At 40.5% G+C, this 15,275-nt stretch overlaps 1 protein-coding gene across 3 annotated transcripts in view; it reads left to right on the top strand.

Annotated features, from left to right (window-relative positions):
• NSUN3 (NOP2/Sun RNA methyltransferase 3) overlaps positions 1-13,952 on the top strand; it is a 56,301-nt gene extending 42,349 nt beyond the window's left edge. For 2 of the 3 annotated variants that reach the window (XM_070455036.1, XM_020889387.2), the window contains exon 6: positions 13,280-13,952. In XM_070455036.1, coding sequence (XP_070311137.1) covers positions 13,280-13,550 — 271 coding nt within the window. In that variant the 3' untranslated portion in view covers positions 13,551-13,952. The remainder of the gene's footprint in view (positions 1-13,279) is intronic. The other variant, XM_070455038.1, reaches the window with a different exon arrangement.
• Positions 13,953-15,275: the final 1,323 nt, after the last annotated feature.

Here is a 15,275-nt window from a genome sequence, read left to right as displayed (position 1 = left end):
GCCAACGTTGGCAACATTCTAGAAATTAATTTAAATTTGTATCAAGCCAGGAACATATTGTTTGTAAGTGATGAGGCTTCTACATGCTTTTGTACAACTGTAGTGAGAAAGAATCATGCTTACTTGATTAGACATTGGCTTTCCTAACTGTGGAGCTAGGATCAAAATAAATCCTTGTAATGGGAGTATCTTTAAACTCCCATTATTTCCCATAAACTCCCATTAAACTCCCATAAATTCATTCAAATTGTATATATCCATTGTATAGTAATCTAGTTTTTTTTTAAAAACAGTCTTACACCTAATGCTATGGAAATGAGTGTAGTCGTTGCCCAATTGTAGCAAAATCTACTGATGCCATGGGACTTCCCCGGTGGCTCAGATGGTAAAGAATCTGCCTGGAATGTGGGAGACCCAGGTTCGATCCCTGGGTCAGAGAGGAGGAGGGCATGGCAGCCCATTCCAGTACTCTTGCCTGGAGAATTCCATGGACAGAGGAGGCTGTCAAGCTACAGTCCACGGGATTACAAACAGTCGACATAACTCAGCAACTATACACTTTTTTCTTCCTATCACTGATGCCTTAGTATGTGACTATAAAAAAAAAAAAATTAAAAAGTCATCAACAGGTGTGTTAGTTTCCTATTGCTACTGTTAACAAATTACCACAAATTTAGTGGCTTAAAATAGCACACATTTTTTATCTTATACTTCTCAAGGTCATAGGTTCAAAATCAAGGTGTTAGCAGAGCTGCAGTTTCTTTTTGAGGTTCTAGGGGAGAGCTACAATGTTTGTGTCCCTCAGAATTCACATGTTGGACTCCTAATCCCGTGTGTGATTGCATCAGGCCTTTAGGGGGTGGGAGGTTATGACGGAGCACTCAAAAAATAGGGATCAGTGCCCTTGTAACAGGAAACCCAGAGTGCTCCCTACCCGCTTCCACCAAATCTGGACACAGGCCATCTGTGAACCAGGAGGCAGGTATCCTCACCAGATGCCGAGCCCTTAATCTTGGACTTCCCAGCTTCCAGAACTATGAGAAACAACTGTTTATTGTTTAAACCACCTCGTCTGTGGTATTTTGTTACAGCAACCCACACAGACTGAGACAGGGAGAATGATTTCCTCACCTTTTCAGTGTCTAGATTCAGCCCGTATCCTTGGTCTTTGGCTAGCATTCCTGTCACTCCAGACTTAGCTTCAGTTATCACCTCTCTTTCTCTGACTCACCTACTTACTCCCCTTTTCTAAGGACCTTCATAATTATATTGGGTTCACTCAGACAATCCAGTGTAATCTTCCCATTTTGAATCCTTAATTCCATCACATCTGCTTGTATCCGTTTGCCATGTGATATGATATGTTTAAAGGTTCTGGGGATTAGGATATGGACATCCTGGGGGTCCATTATTCTGCCTCCCGGAGGCTGTTACCCCATTAACAGTTCACGTCTCTGATGTCTAGATCTGAGCCTTTTAAAAAAGTTTCTCTGGAGAATATTTAGGGGGCAATGACAAGAAGACAGATTAAAAAAAAACAAGCTTCTTTTTGGAAACTAGCAACAAACAGTGAAGATTAAGTAGTAAGCCTATAGAGGTAGTCACCTCCCAAATATTTTTTTTTAATCAATAAATGGGTCCATGAAAAGACTAGAAATACTAGATACTATACAATTTTAGTTATCTGTTCCTGAGAGAATGAGTTTTCCAGAGAGTTAATCCCTTAACAGTCAAAATTAAAAAAACAAAAAGGTAAATGATCTCTGTGGGAAAAGCTCACATTTATCCTACTGTCATAGTTTCCCTTTAATTTGTGTTGTTGTAGAAATACATGGCATGGGTAAAAATTAAAAATATAAATGAGCTTTTTACTTAAAAGTAAGTTACCCCTAACACTCCCCTCCCTTCTAGCCTTATTCCTCAGAGGCAACTACTTCTAATTATTTGTTCTTTATTTATTTTTCAAGTCACTACAAAACCTCTAAATAATGTTTATCCTTCATTATTTCACCTATCAGCTTTAGAGACCCACAGTATTTTATTTTATTGCTTCTCAGATACTCTGTTTTTACAAATTGAAAGTTTGTGGCACCTTTTTTCCAACAGCCTTTGTTCACTTTATGTGTCTCTGTCACTTTTTGGAAATTCTCACAATATTTCAAACTTTTCATCATTATTATATTTGTTACTGTGATCTGTGATCAGTAATCTTTGATGTTATTATTACAAAAATATATGACTTGCTGAAGGCTCAGATGATGGTTAGCATTTCTTAGCAGTATTTTCTAATTAAGGTATATACATTGTTTTTTAGACATAATGTTATTGCAGACTTAATAGACTATGTATGTGCATGCTCACTCAGTCATGTCCGACTCTTTGTGACCCCATGGACTGTAGCCTGCCAGGCTCCTTTGTCCATGGGGATTCTCCAGGCAAGAATACTGGAATGGGTTGCCATGCCCTCCTCTAGGGCATCTTCCTGACCCAGGGATCAGCCCACATCTCCTGCATCTCCTGCACTGGCAGACAGATTCTTGAGCCATCTGCCAGGCCAGATTAATTGACTACAGTCTAGCTTTTGTAGCTTTCATATGTACTGGGAAGCCAAAAAACTCGTGACTTGCTTTGCTGGGACGTTTGCCTTCTTGTGGTCTGGAGCCAAACCTGCAGTGTCTGCAGGGTGTGCCTGCACTGACTTCTTGCCGGGCTTTTCTCACTTATACCTCCCTGCCCTCTTCACACCGCTCCGCAACCTGTATTCTCACCCTCGCACACTTCTCCCTCGGTGAGCTCAGAAACCTGCTACTGCACACTTGGACCTACATTTCTTGTTCTACTGGTGGTGGAAAGTATCTTTAAACACACTTTGAGCTTTAATCCTTTTTGAAATAATCAGGCACTGTCTCTTGGTTTCTCTTTTTGTAATATAGGAGCATGTACACCCCCACCGTGTCTTTCATTTCTCCCTTCTACTTCCCAGTGTCTTACACCTGCACCTTTTTGTTTAGGTTGTCAAGGCTGACAGCATTCTTTCTGAGATTCTATAATCTATTTTGAAACATTACCAGGATCAGTCTATGGAGTGATTCTGAACATTGAGGGCCAATGATATAAATTGCTTAATATTGTAAATACTGTTCACCACAGAATCGACTAATATGTTAGAATTAAATTTCTTTCTCTGTTGGTTTAATGTTGTCATCAGAGTGACACTGAGAGGAAAATTTTCTTACAGTCGGATTAGGCGAATAGACTCCCTCTCTTTGCCTTCATCTCCTTCTCCCCCACTTCCCTCTTTCTCTTCGTCTCCCACCCTCTCTCTCCCCACCCCATCCCCACCACCCCAGGTACAGGTACCAGATCTTCAGTGTTTTCCCGGTTATCTCGTTTCCTCTCTGCCTTCTCCCTTCTCCCTGGAGCCTCCCTCTCCTTCAATCTGGAACAGTTACTCTCTAAGGGCTGCCATGCCGTTACGGTCCTGGGACTTCACTCCCTTCACTATTCTCTTCCGTGGCGTTCACTGATTTCTGTGTCACCTTTCTCCTCTTTCTTGATTTACCTCCTCATTTTGCTAGAGGTAAAATTTCTGAGTCATCAGATAGCTGAAAGCTTCTTGCTCCCTCGTGTGTGTTTATTTGACAGTATGGCAAAAAATAGCACCCGCTTTAAACTGCTTTTTCCCCAGGGTTTGGAGTGTGCCACTCCACAGATGCCAGTATGATTCCTGGACCATTAGAGGTAACCAGTTTTTCTCTCCGTAGGTAGTTAGCATTTTTCCTTTGTTCTCAAAGTTCTAAAATTTAACAGTAATGCATCTGAGTGTGTATGTTTTTCATTCATAAGTTTGGTGTTTTGACTGTGTTATGTAAAACCTTCCGCACCCTCTCCTCTTAGCTCTCTCTGATCTCATCCTGCCTCTTCTTTCCTCCCTGTGTTACAGCCACTCTGGCCTTCTCCTTCCCCACACATGTCTAAGGGTCTCTGCACTGGATATTCCAATTGTGCAGAATGCTCTTCCTTCAAATATCTTCAAACAAATATCTTCAAACATGGCCCACTTCCTTATCGCCTCAGGTCTTTGTTCAGATGTTGTTTCCTGAAGTGTCACCCTTTTCTAATTACCCTACTTAAAATTGCAATCTCTGTTACCATCTAAGTACTCCTAATCCTCTTGAAAAAAGAAAGTGAAGTCTCTGAGTCGTTTCGGACTCTTTGTGGCCCCATGGACTATATAGCCTGCCGGATTCCTCCATCCATGGGCTTTTCCAGGCAGGAATACTGGAGTGGGTTGCCATTTCCTTCTCCAGGAGATCTTCCCAATCCAGGGATTGAACCCGGGTCCCCCACAATGTAGGCAGACGCTTTACCATCTGAGCCACCAGGGAAGTCAATCCTCTTACCTTTAAAATTAAATTTATCTTGATTTAATTTTCATCATAGAACCTATCACTAAGTTAAAAATATATGCAGACTATGATACTGTGAATATGTATTTCATCTTTGTTCCTGGTTTCAAGCCAGAGCTCCTAAAACCCTTGTAATTTCCTAAGTGATGAGAGTGATAGAACATCTTGTTGTAATACCTGGCTTTGGTAAGGGTGAAAGGAGCAATGTTGGTTATCCATAACAAGCCCATTTCAACCATACCTTAGTTTACATTAATGAGGTGGCTTTTGTGCAACCCCTAAGGCTAGGGGACTGGTTGCCAGGGAAACTGACTATGTGATTAGAGGTTGGAACTGTCAGTGCCACCCCTCACCCCTTTTAAAGAGGGGAGAGGGGGCTGGAGATTGAGTTCAATCAAAGTAGCCAATGATTTAATCAGCTGTGCATGTTTAATGAAGCCTCCATAAAAGCCCATCACTGGAGAGATTTGGAGAGCTGTCAGGATGGAGAGGAGGTGCTGGGAGGGCAGTGTGCCTGGAGAGGGCGTGGAGGCCCTGCTTGCCTCTCCCAGACTTTGCCCTGTGCGTCTCTTCCATCTGGCTGTTCCTAAATTGCATCTTAATAATAAGTCAGTAACATAGTAAGAGAGCCATTCTAGGAAATTATTTAAGGTAAGGAGAGCATTGTGGGATCCCCCATTTTATAGCCAGTGGGTCAGAAGTACCAGAGACTTGAATTTACAGTTGGCATTCGAAGGACAGTTTTATGTGACCAGGTGTATAGTGTTAGAATTGAATTAAATTGTAGGACATGAAGTCAGTGTTTGCAGAGAACTGGAGGATTGCTTGGCAAGGGAAAAACACACATGCAACCAAACACACACACATACATATATGTATGTGAGTATGTGTATAATTATGTGTGTATGTGTTGATATATATCTGCTGCTGCTGCCGCTACTGCTAAGTCGCTTCAGTCGTGTCCGACTCTGTGCGACCCCATAGACGGCAGCCCACCAGGCTCCCCCGTCCCTGGGATTCTCCAGGCAAGAACACTGGAGTGGGTTGCCATTTCCTTCTCCAATGCATGAAAGTGAAAAGTGAAAGTGAAGTCGCTCAGTCGTGTCCGACTCTTCGCGACCCCATGGACTGCAGCCCACCAGGCGCCTCCGTCCATGTGATTTTCCAGGCAAGAGTACTGGAGTGGGTGGTCCTTGCCTTCTCCGATTAGTTTGCTAGGACTACCAGAACAGAGCACCACAGACGCCTGGCTTTAAACAACAGAAATTTCTCACAGTTCTGAAAGCTGGAAGTCTGAGATCAAAGAGTCCTTAGGCTTGGTTTCCTCTGAGGTCTCTGCTTGGATAACAGTCTTCTCCCTGTGTCTTCACTTGGTCTTCCTTTTGTAATTCTGTGTCCAGATTTCTTCTTATAAGGACACTGGACATACTGGATTAGAGCCTGCCCTAATGACCTCATTTTAACTCAGTTACATCTTTAAAGGTATTATCTCCAAATACAGTCACATTGTAAGATACTGGGGGTTAGGGTTTCAACACATGAATTTTAAGGGGACACAATTCAGTCCATGAGAGACTTATTTTTTTATAAGTCTGTCTCCTCCAATTGGAATGTAAGCTTCATGAAACTTAGGGTTTTTGTTGTTGTTGTTGTGTTTTAATATATATCCAACATCTAGAACAATGCTCGGCACCATAATAGATGCTGAATAAATAATAATAAATATTCTAGCCTTTCGATGGGTTACTTTAATCTGAACACTTACTTTCATCTCTAGAAAATTCTTTTCTTATGACTGCACTAATTCAAGTCCCCCTCCCCCAATGCTCTGCTGTCTTTCCAGTACTCCTATTAATTGAAATTTGGACCTGCTTGATTTGTCTTTCCTGTCTCATTTGCAGTCAATCCATTGTTACATTTTTTTGGAAGATTTTTCAGCCATAACTTCCAAATACTCCTGAAGAACATCCTGTACTTTGATAACGTGTATTTCATTCCTAAGAGCTCTCTTCTTTATCAGTTTCATGGAATTCTCTTATTGTTTTTGTGGGTGATGTATTTCTGCTGACCTTTCTGCATTTACTAGGTCTTGTTATTAATATGTGTCTTTTGTTCCCTCAATTTTCTGTTTCTTTATAGGCCATTTTTTGGTTGTTTCTTTTATTCTTTTTTTCTTAATTCATTTATTTTTAGTTGAAGGATAATTACAATATTGTGCTGATTTCTGCCATGCATCAACCTGGATCAGCCAGAGGTATACATATGTCCCCTCCTTCTTGAGACTCCCTCCCATGTCCCACCCCACCCCACTATTTGTTTTATTCTTCATCTCACATGTTGCATAATCATTTCTCTTAATTATCCATCATTGTACATTTTTATTTAATAATGGGTTGATAAAGTATGTGGAGGTTTTTAAGGGATGATATTTTGGCCTGGTGATGTGACTTTATGATTTGCTGATGCAGAGGTCTTTGGTTTATGGGGTGCCTTCAGTTCAGTTCGGTCGCTCAGTCCTGTTTGACTCTTTGCGACCCTGTGGACTGCAGCATGCCAGGCTTCCCTGTCCATCATCAACTCCCAGAGCTTGCTGAAACTCCTGTCCATTGTTTGGTGATGCCATTCAACCATCTCATCCTCTGTCATCCCCTTCTCTTCCTGCCTCATTCTTTCCCAGCATCAGGGTCTTTTCTGGTGTGTCAGTTCTTTGCTTCAGGTGGCCAAAGTATTGGAGCTTCAGCTTCAACATCAGTCCTTCCAATGAACACCCAGGACTGATCTCCTTTAGGATGGACTGGTTAGAGCTCCTTGCAGTCCAAGGTACACTCAAGAGTCTTTTCCAACACCACAGTTCAAAAGCATAAATTCTTCTGCACTCAGCTTTCTTTATAGTCCAACTCTCACATCCATACATGACTATTGGAAAAACCATAGCCTTGACTAGATGGACCTTTGTTGGCAATGTAATGTCTCTGCTTTTTAATATGCTGTCTAGGTTGGTCATAACTTTCCTGCCAAGGAGCAAGCATCTTTTAATTTCATGGCTACAGTCACCATCTGCAGTGGTTTTGGAGCCCACAAAAATAAAGTCTGTCACTGTGTCCATTTTTTTCCCATCTATTTGCCATGAAGTGATGGGATGGATGCCATGATCTTAGTTTTTTGAATGTTGAGTTTCAAGCCAACTTTTTCACTGTCCTCTTTCCTTTCATCAAGAGGCTGTTTAGTTCCTCTTCACTTTCTGCCATAAGGGTGGTATCTGCATATCTGAAGTTATTGTTATTTCTCCCGGCAATCTTGATTCCAGCTTGTGCTTCATCCAGTCTGGCATTTTGCATAATGTACTCTGCATATAAGTTAAATAAGCAGGGTGACAATATACAGCCTTGATGTACTTCTTTTGCAATTTGGAACCAGTCCATTTTTCCACGTCTGGTTAACTGTTGCTTCTTGACCTGCATGCAGGTTTCTCAGGAGGCAGGTCAGGTGTACTGGTATTCCCATCTCTTTCAGAATTTTCCACAGTTTGTTTTGATCCACACAGTCAAAGGCTTTGGCAGAGCTAATAAAGCAGAAGTAGGTGTTTTCCTGGAACTCTATTGCTTTTTCGATGATCCAGTGGATGTTGGCAATTTGATCTCTGGTTCCTCTGCCTTTTCTAAATCCAGCTTGAACATCTGGAAGTTCTTAGTTCACTTATTCTTGAAGCCTAGCTTGGAGAATTTTGAGTATGTTTTTCCTAGCATGTGAGATGAGTGCAATTGTGTGGTAATTTGAACGTCCTTTGGTATTGCCTTTCTTTGGGATTGGAGTGAAAACTGACCTTTTCCAGTCCTGTGGCCACTGCTGAGGGAGTCCTTAGGTCTTCCTAAATAATTATTGAACTTTCTTAGATTAAACGTCTTCCAGCTTTTAGGGAAGAGATCAAATTGTCATCATATGCAGATAGCATGATACTGTATGTAGAAACCCTAAAGATTCCACACAAAAATGACTAGTACTGATAAATGACTTCAGCAATGTAGCAGGAGACAACATCAACATACATAATTTAGTTGTATTTATTTATAGTAACAAATGTCAGAAACGAAATGTAAAAAAAAAAAAACTTGTAAAATCATACCACTCGCAAAATACTTAGGAATAAACCTAAAGAAATGAAACACTTATATAAGAGAACTATATAAAACATTACATAAGGAAATGGGAGATGATTCAAAGAAATGGAAAGATATCCCATGCTCTTGGATTGGAAGAATTAATATTGTTAAATTGGCCATACCACCCAAAGCCATCTGTAGTTTTAATACAATCCCTATCAAATTATCTGTGACATTTTTCACAGAAATAGAAAAAATGATCCAAAAATTTATATGGAACCTAAAAGACCCAGAATTACGAAAGGAATCCGGAGGAACAAAAACAAAGCAAGCATAGCCCTCCAAGACCTCAGACAATACTGTGGAGCTTCAGTAATCAAAATGGTGTGGTGGCACAGAAACAGACATGGGTCAGGGGAACAGAACTGAGAGCCAGAAATAAACCCACACACCTGAGGTGAGAATATATAATGGAAAAAATACAGTCTCTTCAGCAGGTGGTGTAGGGAAAGTTGGACGGTTGCATGTAAATCAATGAAGTTAGAACACTCCCTCACACCATACACAAAAATAAATTTAAAATTCTTAAAGACTTAAATGTGAGACATGACACCATTCAGTTCAGTTCAGTTCAGTTCAGTTGCTCAGTTGTGTCTGACTCTTTGCGACCCCATAGACCACAGCACACCAGGACTCTTTGTCCATCACCAACTCCCATAGTTTACCCAAACTTATGTCCAAAGAATATAATCAGTCTGATTTCGGTATTGACTATCTGGTGATGTCCATGTGTAGAGTCTTCTCTTGTGTTGTTGAAAGAGGGTGTTTGCTATGACCAGTGCATTCTCTTGGCAAAATTCTGTTAGCCTTTGCCCTGCTTCATTCTGCATTCTCTTGGCAAAACTCTATTAGCCTTAAGACACCATAAGACTCCTAGAAGAGAACATAGGTAAAACATTCTCTGACATAAATTGAACCAATATTTTCTTAGGCCAGTCTCCCAAGGCAATAGAAATAAAAGCAAAAATAAACAAATGGGACCTAATCAACTTAAAAGTTTTTGCACGGCAAAGGAAACCATAAACAAAACAAAAGACAACCTACAGAATGGGAGAAAATGTTTGCAAACAATGCAAGTGGCAAGGGTTTAATATCCAAAATATACAAATATACAATTGCTCATGCAGTTCAACAACAGCAACAACAGAAAAATGGACAGCCCAGTCAGAAAATGGGCAGAAGACCTAAATAGACATTTCTCCAAAGAAGGCTTACAAATGGCCAATAGGCACATGAAAAGATGCTCAGCATCACTCATTATTAGAGAATTGCAAATCAAAAGTACAGTGAGGTGGCACCTCACACCAGTCAGAATGTCCATCAATAAGAAGTCTACAAATACCAAATGTTGGCGAGGATGTGGAAAAAAGGGAACTCTGCCACAGTGTTATTGGGAATGAAAGTTGGTGTAGTCACTATGGAAAACAGTATGGAGGTTCCTCAAAAAACTAAAAATAGAGTTGCCATATGATTCAGCAGCCCCACTCCTGGGCATATATCCTGAGAAAACTGTAATTCTAAAGGATACACACACTCCCATGTTCATAGCAGTGCTATTCACAATAGCCAAGACATGGAAACAACGTAAATGTCCATTGACAGAAGATGGATAAAGAAGATGTGGTGTATATATATATATATATATATATATATATATAAAATGGAATGCTACTCAGCCAAGGGATGGAATGATGCCTTTTGTGGCAACCTGGATGAAGCTAGAGATTATCATACTAAGTGAAGTAAGTCAGAAAGAGACAAATACCATGATATCACATATATGGAATCTAAAATATGACACAAATCAAATTATCTGTAAAACAGAAACAGACTCACAGACAGAAAAAGTTTGTGATTGCCAAGGGGGTGGGAAGGTGGGGGAGGGGTAGATTGGGAGTTTGGGGTTAGTGGGTGCAACCTATTATACATAGAATGGATAAACAACAAGGTCTTACTGTATAGCACAGGGAACTATATTCAATATCCTATGATAAACCATAATGGAAAAGAATGTGTAACTGAATCACTTTGCTATACAGCAGAAATGAACACAGCCGTTGTAAATCAACTATACTTCAATTAAAAAAAAAGCCTTCCAACTTTTTACCTGGCTGTCCAACTTGCCATAAATAGGAGTCTGAAATCTGTAGTTCATTATATATGCTTTGAATTAATATCTTTGTTTTCACTCCTTACTCGCGTAACATTTTGTGTGCTTTTTCTCTGTAGTTCGACAGGTCACATTATGCCCTCTGTGGCTGTGGTTCTCTTTCTCCTCTCTTCATTCACTACTGCTCCTCTATCTACATATCATATTTCAGAAAAGTGTTGAAATTCACTGTTAGTTAATGAGTTTATCAGTCTTGTTTACTTTATTGTTTTAAGTTAGTACATTTTTCAACACATTATATTTAAGGATGTCTAAAGGAGAGGGAAAAATCTTGTCATCAGTTTGCTTGTCTTGAGTTAGAGTTTTTCATCCTTTAATAATTGAATATAGAATATAGAACTTGAACTTACTTTCATAATGTGGATCTTCATTAGAAACCCCAATTATTGGGATGTGCTCTGTGAAAGTGAGGCCTTCCCTGGTGGCTCAGATGGTAAAGAATTCACCTGCAGGGCGGGAGACCTAGGTTCGATCCCTGGATTGGGAAGATCCCCTGGAGGAGGACATGGCAATCCACTCCAGTACTCTTGCCTGGGAATCCCCATGGATAGAGGAACCTGGAGGGCTACAGTCCATGGGGTTGCAAAGAGTCAGACATGACTGAGCGACAAAGCACTGTGAAAGTGAAAGTTGCTTAATTGTGTCCGACTCTTTGGGACCCCATGACTATACAGTCCATGGAATTCTCCAGGCCAGAACACCAGACTGGGTAGCCATTCCCTTCTCCAGGGTGTCTTCCCAGCCCAGGGATTGAACCCAGGTCTCCTGCATTGCAAGCATAATGTGGGTCTTCATTAGAAGCCTCAATTATTGGGATGTGTTCTAGTTGTTTAAATATAGGCATGAGATGGGTCTGTCTGTGCTCTTGAATCCAGTAGACAGAAGTTCTTGATTAGTAACTTCTCTGGGGTTATAACCACAGCAGCAGGGCTAAAACTTTTCTAGTTTTCTCTCTCAGTCGGTGACCTTGCTTCCTACTCTACTCTTATCAAGATGGTCTATCATGAACTTCCAATTTATCTTAGGACATCCCAGTTCCCAGTTCATTCTCCCTTGTTTCAGATGAAGAGGTGGAATCCATCTTTTCTGAAGCTATCTCCTCCATTTGCAGCCTGAAGTCCTGGGACTGTTCTCCTGGATATGCATCTGCAGATATGTTCAAATCTTCCCCTTGGTGTGGGGAAAAAACCTTCCTTCCCATCTTTTCCCTGAAGCTACATGTTCAGTTGGAGAAGCCTTCTAAATTTTTTTCTAAGCTCTGATTTCTTTGCTTATAGGTATTCTCTTGATGTCTGTCTTCAGTCCACTTTTTTCTCTTGTTCTTTTTCTGGGAAATACTGTTTGTTCCCATAACTTCATCTATTATTGAGCCCTAACCACTTCCCTGACATTCAGGTGCTCCATTCCACCTACACATTAGTTCAGTTCAGCTCAGTTCAGTCACTCAGTTGTGTCAAACTCTTTGCGACCCCATGGACCACAGCACACCAGGCCTCCCTGTCCATCACCAACTCCTGGAACCTCCTCAAACTCATGTCCATCGAGTCGGTGATGCCGTCCAACCATCTCATCCTCTGTCGTCCCCTTCTCTTCCTGCCTCATTCTTTCCCAGCATCAGGGTCTTTTCTGGTGTGTCAGTTCTTTGCATCTGGTGGCCAAAGTATTGGAGCTTCAGCTTCAACATCAGTCCTTCCATTGAATATTCAGGACTGATCTCCTTTAGGATGGGCTGGTTGGATCTCCCTGCAGTCCAAGGGACTCTCAAGAGTCTTCTCCAACACCACAGTTCAAAAGCATCAATTCTTCTGCACTCAGCTTTCTTTATAGTCCAACATGACTACTGGAAAAACCATAGCCTTGACTAGATGGACCTTTGTTGGCAAAGTAATGTCTCTGCTTTTTAATATGCTGTCTAGGTTGGTCATAACTTTCCTTCTAAGGAGTAAACGTCTTTTAATTTCATGGCTGCAGTCACCATCTGCAGTGATTTTGGAGCCCCCCAAAATAAAGTCTGACACTGTTTCTACTGTTTGCCCATCTATTTCCCATGAAGTGATGGGACCAGATGCCATGATCTTAGTTTTCTGAATATTGAGCTTTAAACCAACTTTTTCACTCTCCTCTTTCACTTTCATCAAGAGGCTCTTTAGTTCTTCACTTTCTGCCATAAGGGTGGTGTCACCTGCATATCTGAGGTTATTGATATTTCTCCCTTAGTACCACTCAGTGTATTCCAAGAGAACGAGTTACTCCATACTCCACCTCCATCCCCCTGTCCTTATAAGTACAAAACAAGAAAGTACTCTAAGCACACTCTCTGTCTTCCCCATGTGGATTGGTCTGATTATCATTTTTCTAGGTACTCAGGGATATGTTCGCAAGGAATGGTTGTCAGGCTATTTGTAAGGCTGTCCACCCAGACTTATTACAGTCAGAGCCAGAGGACGATTAATTTCAAGCACATAAGCTTTCTTGCCCTCAGCCTCCGTGGTTCTATGTTAATATGTCTAATCAGTCTGCGTTTTCCTGATTACACACAGGTCTGCAATTAAGGCCCTACGTCCTGGAGGGCTGCTTGTATACTCTACGTGCACACTTTCCAAGGCAGAAAATCAGGATGTGATCAGTGAAGTTTTAAACTCCTACAGGGACGTCGTGCCTGTGGACATTAAGGAAATGGCAAGGACTTGCTCCCAAGACTTCACATTTGCTCCCACTGGCCAGGAATGTGGGCTCTTGGTGATTCCAGATAAGGGTAAAGCCTGGGGCCCGATGTATGTTGCGAAACTGAAAAAATCATGGACGACTTGAAATTAGAGATATGCCTTTTGTGAACCGTTACATTGATGACACATGCATGTATTATTATATTTCTTTTTCTAGTCTCTCTGCATGTTAATATTTAAATAATAATGAATTCGCTGGATCTGATTGGAATCCTATTTAGTTAATGTGGCATTTCAGAACTTTTCAGATGTGTTTTTTTTCCTAGAAGTGTTTCTATAGTAATGATTTAAGATGCTGCAGATGGTGTTTGTGCTATATAATAAATCTTCTGTCTTTTGTAGTTAAATTAATAGTAATATATGGTTTTAGGCATAAAATGTTTAGAGATACATTCTATCCGTAATGTTGGTGCTTTGAACCTTTAAAAATGCACATTTCCTGGCCCTCTTATCATTTTTCTCCTTATCAAATATACAGATTCTCTGAGGTTTTTTCCTCCTTTTCTGTAAGAACTGATTGGTATTCTGAGACTAACTTCTTAGGCAGCAGTATTTCTAGTTCTAGCAAAATAAGTTTCTTATTTGCCAAGTTGTTTTTCGTTAAGAACTATCTTCTGTTTACTGCAAAGGTCAGTGACTCTATTGACACCAGCTTTATTTCTCCCTCGTTTTTTTTTTTTTTTTTTTGTATTCACAAATACAAATTGAAAGGGTAAATTATGTTGAAAGGCCGTTAGAACAGCAGATTCACATGCACATGTTTGACTTTCGACATTCAGCTTGTAGAATAATGGAGTCTATCCAGCAGGCTATAAAGCAAGTACTTGAAACAAAACCAGAATGATTAATAACCGCAATAACTGAACTATATTTGGAGAGTTTTGCTACATAATTGCAGTCATAATGAGCACTACAGAATCTGATTATCTTACAGTTGCAATCTGGAGGGGCTTTTTATTTCACTCCATTATGAAATGTTATCTGAGAGTACGATGTCACATATTAATGCACAGGAGGGAAATGCCTAATGAAAGTGGATTATACTGTTACCAAAACCCAATACCATTTATGAAGTGGCTCTCTTTGTTTACATATATCCTGGGAATATTGTGTACTTTTCTGTATGTGTACTTAGAGTTTTAGCCTCAGGTTTGGATCATCTGTTTTCTCTAGAAATTGCTTCACTCAAGAGTCCAAACATATTTTTCCCACTATTAAGAAAAATTAGGTAGCGTATTTTGAAAGATTCCATCTATTTAAAAATAGCTTAAAAAAAATCTCTTTTTCTGTTTTGCATATAGGGTTATCGTTACCATCTTTCTAAAGTCCATATATATGTGTTAGTATACTGTAATGGTCTTTATCTTTCTGGCTTACTTCGCTCTGTATAATGGGCTCCAGTTTCATCCATCTCATTAGAAGTGATTCAAATGAATTCTTTTTAATGGCTGAGTAATATTCCATGGTGTATATGTACCACAGCTTCCTCATCCATTCGTCTGCTGATGGGCATCTGGGTTGCTTCCATGTCCTGGCTATTATAAACAGTGCTGCGATGAACATTGGGGTGCATGTGGCTCTTTCAGATCTGGTTTCCTTGGTGTGTAGTTTCAGGAGATCAGCATTGAAACATGTGTATTATCTAGGGTGAAACGGATAACCAGCTCATGTTGGGTACATGAGACTAGTGCTCGGGCCTGGTGCACTGGGAAGACCCAGAGGGATCAGGTGGAGAGGGAGGTGGGAGGGGGGACTGGGATGGGGAATACATGTAAATCCATGGCTAATTCATATCAATGTATAACAAAAA

This window comes from Odocoileus virginianus, chromosome 25 (assembly GCF_023699985.2).
Source record: "Odocoileus virginianus isolate 20LAN1187 ecotype Illinois chromosome 25, Ovbor_1.2, whole genome shotgun sequence".
In the NCBI taxonomy this organism is placed as follows: domain Eukaryota; kingdom Metazoa; phylum Chordata; class Mammalia; order Artiodactyla; family Cervidae; genus Odocoileus; species Odocoileus virginianus.
The sequence above is the reverse complement of the archived record's forward strand: the minus strand, read 5'-3'. Positions and strand labels throughout refer to the sequence as shown.